The sequence below is a fragment of the Zootermopsis nevadensis genome, unplaced genomic scaffold, assembly GCF_977971745.1.
Source record: "Zootermopsis nevadensis isolate Lab colony 2312 unplaced genomic scaffold, Znev_1.0 Znev_ptg000022l, whole genome shotgun sequence".
Taxonomy (NCBI): domain Eukaryota; kingdom Metazoa; phylum Arthropoda; class Insecta; order Blattodea; family Termopsidae; genus Zootermopsis; species Zootermopsis nevadensis.
In genome coordinates this window covers 11,336,792-11,344,947 of record NW_028259154.1, presented here as the reverse complement: position 1 = coordinate 11,344,947, position 8,156 = coordinate 11,336,792, and the positions used below count along the sequence as shown (strand labels likewise).

Below are 8,156 nucleotides of genomic sequence, written 5' to 3'. Positions count from 1 at the left end.
TCACCATACGCTCCATTAGAGTGACACACTTTATTTGCTATCATTATTGGTGTTAAAACAAGTCCGGCAGTAAATTGAAAGTTTTACTTTGGGGTGTATTTTTATTTATTAATGTATTAAAGTGCAACATGATATGTAAAATACTGTAGTTAGTATCTTGAGGGTAATAGAAGAGCAAGATTGCAGAGTATGTATCTATATGTAACATTTTTATAATGCTGCTATCTAAAACAGTAAGTTTATCCATGTGTACTACAATCTCATTTTCTGGTGCGAGATTTATACAGTTTTTATTTTTCTATTCAAAATTTATCACTCATGTGCTGTCTAAATACCCTTGCTTGTTCCATAACAATTTCATCAGTAAGTTCTATACCTTATATGCACCTGCCATATTCTCAGGAACTTGAACTATTTCACCCTTCAACCATTTTAAATTTCTGCAACACAACCACAACCGGTGGATGGCTTTACCCCATAAGAGGGATCAACAAATTCACAGAGATGGTAATAACTGTCTATCCTCACTGCCAGATACCAACACCACAGTGTCCAAGATTTTTTTAACAAAGAAAATGTTAACTCTCACTATGAAGTTCCTAGTTTTATTACTATCAGAAACAATGCTAACAACTTTAAAATATGGTAACCATGTACCTACTTGAGTTTCTACAATAAACATACACCCATGACATTGGTAGTATACACCCGATACAAACCTATTGTAGTATACACTACATTAAAATACCTCATTGCCTACCAAATTTAGATTTGTCATATGTAAATTCATGTTTGCATTAGTCCAAATACAAATGTGACATGGCAGAAGTGAGTGGGAAATGGAAAGTCAAACACTTAGGGCTCTCGCAGACAAGAAGACTGTAATTAAACGTAAGTCCATCAGATATAATTATTGATGGTAACAGCAGTAGACTGTCTAATAAAAGAGAACAGAGACATCAACTTTTATAGTAAAGGAAGAATTCCTGCTATTAATGATGTTTAGAATAAAGAAAATTAATTTGAATACAAAGGGGCTTACACATGTGTGAAAATGTAGATTTCGTGATGCAAGTTGTAATATGTATAGGAATATATTGATATAATTCTATCATCACGTGGTGCTGATAACGTTGCAGCTTCCCATTTTACAGGATACCTTGAAACACGACAACTGGAACTGAAAGCATCTTTCAACATGTATAAGACTGGTATACAGTTCTGCATCATTGTCTGTGGAATGCAATGTAGGAATATTTAGGTAAATGTGTAAGGAACAAAGCCTGTTCTCAACTTGCAGAAAAGTGTAAGGAATGATTTTCAGTTGGCGATAAAGACTTTCCAGTCATTAAAACAGCCACAAGTATTTTTCTAGGCAGGAACTCAAAAGGGTTTTCATTGAACTTGCAGAAGTGTGGAATTTTAATGGACAATATATTGTGACAAGTATCAGCCATAACACTATGTGAGTGCTGTGATGTCCCCTATCATTTTACCCACATTCGATTGCGTGGCATGTTGACAATATGAACATCATACTGAAATATATTTCTTCCGTTTTATATGATGCAAGTGACTTGTTTATAAAACCTCCTTTAATTTTACATGATCTAATTACACTTTTTCCAAATCACAGCCCATATGTAATAGTATGAATATAATATCTAAAATGTCTTCTATTAATTGACTGTCATCTGATTCTGCCCTTTGTATCAGCATGACAGACCGCATGGAATACACTCAACCACAGACACAGTATATGTATAATTTATATCACACATTATAATAAATAGGCTAAGTTCTCTGATACGATAAACTTAAAACTTGATGTAAGACCTTTCAAATTCACAGGTTTGTAGTAGAGCTCAGAAATTGAAGTGCAACTGCTGTATTTTTAGGTCTATTTTTAAAACAGGTTTTATATCTCATTGTGTCTGATTTTTAAAAATTAGGGCTTTATATGAAAATAATTATGCTAATTCTTGGTATGAATGTGATACTATCAGGAGGAACATACACATATTAAAAAAATTACCACACGTAATGTATCGCTCAGGAGAACATGTTCTCTGTGAACCTGGTCTCACTCCTCTCTCTTTCTCACACACACAAATATGTACACGCGGTGACACACGTGACGTCATGCGTGAAACAGCCCCTGATTCGTCAGGGATGGGCATTGTTATTTAGGTCCCACCCCTCATTGTTATAAGATTTCAGGTCGTTGAGCAGTTGTTTGTGTAGTTACGATAGTAACGACTTTGAAGTTTGTTTTATTCAATCGGACCGGAGAGCCATAGAAGAAGAGGTGTTGAGTGGTGAATTATCAATTTGTTTCGCAAACGAAAATGGAATCAAGAAGAAACGTATCAAGGTCAACCAGTAAGTATTGTAATGAATATAAGTTTACATACTCCACTACTATAACTCTTGTAATCAGGCTAAAATTCTAATAAAAATCATGAAACTTTTTGTAAGTAAAACTGCCTCACTACAGGTGCTTGGGGAGAAAGGTGCTACAGATCCTACTCATCTCAACCGCGGCACTAGCTGGGGTGAATGTTTGGTGTTATGTCACGGCCGCGCGTAACCTCCGGGAATCGACCCCAGTACCAATTGGATAGGAGACTGGGTGGGTTCCAGAGGCTAGAGGAAAAATCCCCTGCCCCGTAAGAGTTTTTATATTCTTCAGTTTGTAGTACAGCTTCAGAAATTGTAATACAACTGCAGTATTCTTTAGAACTATTCTTTAACAGGTTTCATATCTCATCATGTGTAATTTCTGCGAACGAAATATCACGGTATGTATATAAAAGCAATTTTGACTATTCTTAGTATGGACTGAAACGGGTTTGCTGTATGGGAGGAACAAATATTGCAAGGTTTCAGCACGTAATGTTTTATAAAATATTACAAATAAAACAGAATGAGAACTAGATATATTGAGGAACTGGTGACCATGTACTGTTAGCACAGTGAAATATAGACAGCTGAACTTGTAGCATCGGTTATGTACATACATTTAGAAAATATTCATGCAGTTACCCAAGCAATTATTAAAAAATATAAATGGCATGTTCATTTGCAAAAACTGAGTTCATCACGTGAAAGTGAGGTTACGTTTTGTAATAATGCAAGGAAGACTTGGAATTGATCTTGAGTTATTTACACTGCACAAGTTATATATGGTTAAATGGTAGGGAGTCTAACTTATAAATTGTAAATAGTGTAAGAAGGAAGTGGGCATGACCTATTTTAGAGCACTTTCAGGAGGCATGTTTCTTCCTCTTGTGTTCTGCTGATTAATATTGTGGTAGCATTGAGCACAATCCTCCGCCAGTCTCATCCACCTCTCACGCTTATGTCTCTCCCCAAGATTAATTTGAATGGCTTCCTCATATCTCCTTCTGTCTTTCAAGGAGCATTTTCCAAGAGATTTCCATATTATAATTTGATATACATCCTTGTCTCCCCCATCCCACCTACATACTGAATGAATCAGTGCTTCTCTGATTCCAGTGCTGCAGCACTAGCACTAGGCACCCTGAAACATCACAAAGTTTCTCATTATGTAATGTGATAAGTTACTCACATAATGCTTCTTGAGTTCAAATATTTTCAGACACTCATGATTCGTGTTCCCTCCATAAAGGAAGAATTTTTTACATCAATTTAAAAAATATTTTACTCAGTTTGAAATACTTTTTTTGTATTATACAAGTACAATTTTATGTTTGAAACAATATGATCTGTATTGCATTGTGTGGTGCTGCTTTAGGTCATGTTGCTGTTCCACATACTTCAGGTTGCATGCCTGCAATCATGGATGTTCCAATTGTGGAGGGTAACGTCAAGAGACTCATCAAATGTTGGAGTGAGAAATATCTTGGGGTTCAGCAAGGACTGATGAATACAATTCATGAAGTTGAAATTAACTACTGCCCAGACACGGCAAAGAACACGCATACATCTAAGGTAACTTTTTTTGTTACTTAATCAAAAGGTCAGAGACCTTCTTTAAAAGGTGATAGGCTCTCACTTGATCAAGGACCCAAAGATTGTTATGGTCGTAAGAGTGTGCTAGTGGATCTTATCCTAGGCTATATAGTTCCAGTCCACATTCTTGCACCCTATTTACTTAAGAGCCATTGTAATATTATGCTCCCACTTGTGTCACATTATCCAAAATGGTCTCATTCCTTAATCTTTTCACCACTCGTGCTACCATTTCACTTTTCTTGATTCAGCCACATTTATTTTCATCCCCATTATCAGTATTATGCTTTCATTGCACAATGTCCACAGATCGGAATAATAGGGTTATGTCTTACCGCTTGCATGTTTCTACTCGAGAACCTCTGGGCAGATTTTTATGAAAGTTATGCCATTGTAGACAACCCCAAATTTCAGTTTACTACAGCTGATAATTACAACATGGTAAATATGTGATATATTAATGACACTAGCAACTTGTATTAAAGTAATTTTTGTGGACGTCACTTGGTGACAGCACTGGGCTGTATGAGGTGGTCGAATACCATCCAGTGCATGAAGTGTATTGAGTTCTGGACAGGGCATGTTAAAGCCTGAGGCCAGAACTCCAACTCATGAACTACATTACACTTGTGACACTCCATAAGAGTAATGATAGCATCCAGATATGACTAGCTCTTGGAATTTTATTCTGTTGGTTGTAAGTTTTTCTTATTAAAAGTATGTACAGTAGGGGAAGAAATGAATATGGCAGATCATACATCTGAAGAGGGCAGTTATTACAAGATGAAAATGTTAAGTTAATTCAAATGCTGTTAAAACTGTAGTTTAGTTTCTGAATAATTTATGTCCATCTGTTTAGTTGTTCAGTGATAAAATATTCCTTAACATTTCACCTGAAAATGGAGGCTTTTCATTCTTCCAACATTTTTTTAACCACCTACAAGACCATATACATTATGAACAAGAAGACAAATTGCAGTGCTTTATTTAATTTTTTCCCCTATGAAGACTTCAGATAAGTTAAGATCAGTTAAGAACTGCACAACAAGAATTGAGGAAATCAGAGCACAAGTTATCTAGAATTGAATCTGAAATTGCGCAACTCCCATCTCAGATTTATGTACCAGAGGGACAACTAACCAAGGAAGAAGGTTCAAGTCATCCAAAGGTAAAGGAAATGGTGAAGATCTTTGATGATGCAGGCAAAACACTGACAGAATCAAAGGAGGGAAGTCGCAGCCTTAAATTGAGGTTTGTTTTACATTTTAATCCGTTTCCTTTTAAATCGTTTTCTTCTTCTATATTACACAATCCAAGATAATAAATTGCATGGCACAGATATATCCTTAAAAAGTTTATACTCATCTGGTCAAGAAATTCATTGTTATCATGTAACCCAAAGTTTTGTTACTGTATTTACAAAAGTATATAACTGAATTTTATCATGAAATAATTTATTAAACATTCACACCTTCACAAAATACTTCTCACCATATTTTCACTTATTCTCCCAAGTATTATCTCCATGTTTGGATTTTTAATTAAAATGTTATGTGCATTCCTTGTTTTCATCATGTGTGCTACATCTCTACTCCATTATATCCTTCTTTATTACACAGCCTGGCAATATTAGGCGATAAATTAAATTGTGAAGCTCTACTTTTCTGTTACTTTGTCTTCCCTTCTTGTTCTGCACACCTTTCCCAGCATTTTGTTCTCAAACACGATCATTTTTCCCTTGGAGTAAGATTCCAAGTTTGATATCCATTCAGACTAAAGGTGAAGTAACAGTTTTATATATGTACTTTTAGAGGGCACGTTAAAAGGTAAAAGGTTGGAAATTGAATGATAACAATCATGAATAAAAGTAAATTTGTCCTCAACTTCAACTAGACACTTTGTTTTCAAACATTTGCAATTTATATTCCTTCCACAAAGTATGTTAGTGGGTAGGTTCTTTGCCATGGAGACACAACTTCTGCCCCATGTGAAAGGGGTAAAAAGGCTATTTTCCAACTGTATCCTTTCCTCCCTCTCTCTAAGTGGTCTGTTTCACACAAAGTTTATACATGTTGTTTTCCCTGTGTGTGCAGCCAATCACAGAGTGATCTCCACAGCAAGAAAGAGAGTTATTACATCCTTATGGACCTGAAACTCAAAGTGTTTGAGCTTCAGCAACAGGTATGCCATAACAATTGAATTACACAATAACCAAAATGAACAGGAAAAATTATTAGAATCAATTAGTATAATGTGTGTTTGTTGAAAGGTTTGGCTACACTGCCTAAACAGTATTTCTTTTGTGTTCTGACCAGGTGGTGGCGTTGCAGGCAGAATCACTTGCAGTATTTACCACATATGAACAGTTCATGTCCATTGCTATAAGAATACAAGCCAACATGATCGCAGAACAGGAAGCAACACTGGAAAAAGATGATGAGGTATTCACACATAATGATGTGATACACGCATTAGGAAGTACTTTTATAACTGTGTACTATTCATGATTCTTAAAAAATTGTAATGATGTTTTTTAAACTGCAAATAATGTTAAATGAAACATGAAGATGGTAATGAATGGTGGGTAGTTAAAAATTTTGAAGAAGGCATTGTGGACTGTTTCAAGGTCTAACTAGGCTTTTGCTTGGAGAGACTGAACAAAACCTTAATAACTTAAGTCTGAAGTTTTAAAGTTTTTGTTTAAGCGCTGATTTATTCTATTAGGTGCACTGAAATTCCTCAATAATCACTACAGTAGATTCATCCTTATAACCCTTATACCACATAATTTATATTTAATCTAGAATGATAAGGGGTCCGCAGTGGCCGCGCGGTCTGAGGCGTGGGCCTTGTGCCGCTTCATCGCTGGGACCATGGGTTTGAATCCCACTCAAGCCATGGATGTTTGTCTGTGTTGTGCTGTCCTGTGTACTGGTAGAGGCCTTGCGACGGGCCGATCCCTCGTCCAAGGAGTCCTACCGAATGTCTATAGATCAAGCCAACGAAAAGTTGGGACCCGCAGTGCTCAGGCACTTGAAGAACGGGTCGTTCCCAGTATCCAGTATGTAGAATGATATTATGAGACTGGTTCATTTAAACACTGCCAGTATGTAAGGCTTTAACACACTGAATGCAACTGGTAAGATTTATTGCATTAAGTGATGCAAAATCCAAAATGAGCAGTATATGTGAAAGGTAAAATAGATATGAAGTTGTCTCTGTGGCTAAGCACCACACCATGATGGCATGTGGGTAGAATGGACGTAAAGCTCCACACATTTTTAAACTTGGCACTACCTGTAGGTGAGGAGTGTCTTCCACAAACTGGTCACTATAATTCAGGAAAGAAGTGCCTGGTATTCACTGGACAGGATGCTGAGTGAGCTACTCAGACATCAGATTTGTGCCCAGGTCCTCCTAAAGCCTCAAAATACATAAAACAATTCTTCATTTTCAAGGTAAAGAAGGAGACTGGAACAGAAGTGGATGAAACTAGGCCAACTGCCAAAGGAAAAAAGAGACGCTTGACTGGTTTGTTTAATAAAAAGTGGAAAATATGGAGGATGAACAAGAAAGTTTCCAAGCACAGATTGAATACTCTTGCCAGCATACTGAGAAAGGATTGCTGCTCACAATCGTGACTTCTGTTCAAGAAGGGCTGACAGAGATACTTGCAAGATCATTATAGAATCTCTTTCATCTTATGTCTGAGGACTAGAATGTTGTGCTGTGTAGTCTGGTAGAAATTTACTGACATCTCAAAGATGTGTTCTGCCTCCATTATTAGGGTGATGAGTAGTCTGTGCATAGAAAATTGGATTGCGATATGAGAACAAGTTGAACACGTCAGTTTTGTCTTCAGGACCTGCAGGAAGAGACTTGATGGTGTGAATGAACACCACTGAGTTGTATGATCTGAAGTTTTCACGGCGACAAAGTATAATGAATTCTTCTCAGACTACCAGCCATGTCAGCTGGTTTAATGAAGAAAACACCAAACATTTCGAGAACCATCTTTGTCCTCGTCCTCAGGGTACTGGAGGAGATAACTAAAACTACAGTACCATGAGGAGGAGGACAAGGATGAAGATGGTTCTCAAAACATTGGCGTTTTCCATTATACCACTGAGATATTCACATGATGGTGTAGAAGAAAGAAA

At 36.7% G+C, this 8,156-nt stretch overlaps 1 protein-coding gene across 7 annotated transcripts; it reads left to right on the top strand.

Annotated features, from left to right (window-relative positions):
* Positions 1-1,702: 1,702 nt before the first annotated feature.
* On the top strand, positions 1,703-7,723 carry LOC110837802 (uncharacterized). Of its 7 annotated transcripts, none has more exons than XM_022080338.2 (7): positions 1,703-2,382; positions 2,498-2,632; positions 3,779-3,975; positions 5,111-5,247; positions 6,090-6,177; positions 6,312-6,437; positions 7,455-7,723. In XM_022080338.2, the coding sequence occupies exons 2-7, from the start codon at positions 2,560-2,562 to the stop codon at positions 7,635-7,637; spliced, it is 804 nt and encodes a 267-aa protein (XP_021936030.1). In that variant the 5' UTR covers positions 1,703-2,382; positions 2,498-2,559; the 3' UTR covers positions 7,638-7,723. The 7 variants fall into 7 exon arrangements, with proteins under 7 accessions (XP_021936030.1, XP_021936034.1, XP_021936031.1 ...); XM_022080342.2 differs by having other exon boundaries at positions 2,498-2,669; XM_022080339.2 differs by lacking the exon at positions 2,498-2,632.
* Positions 7,724-8,156: the final 433 nt, after the last annotated feature.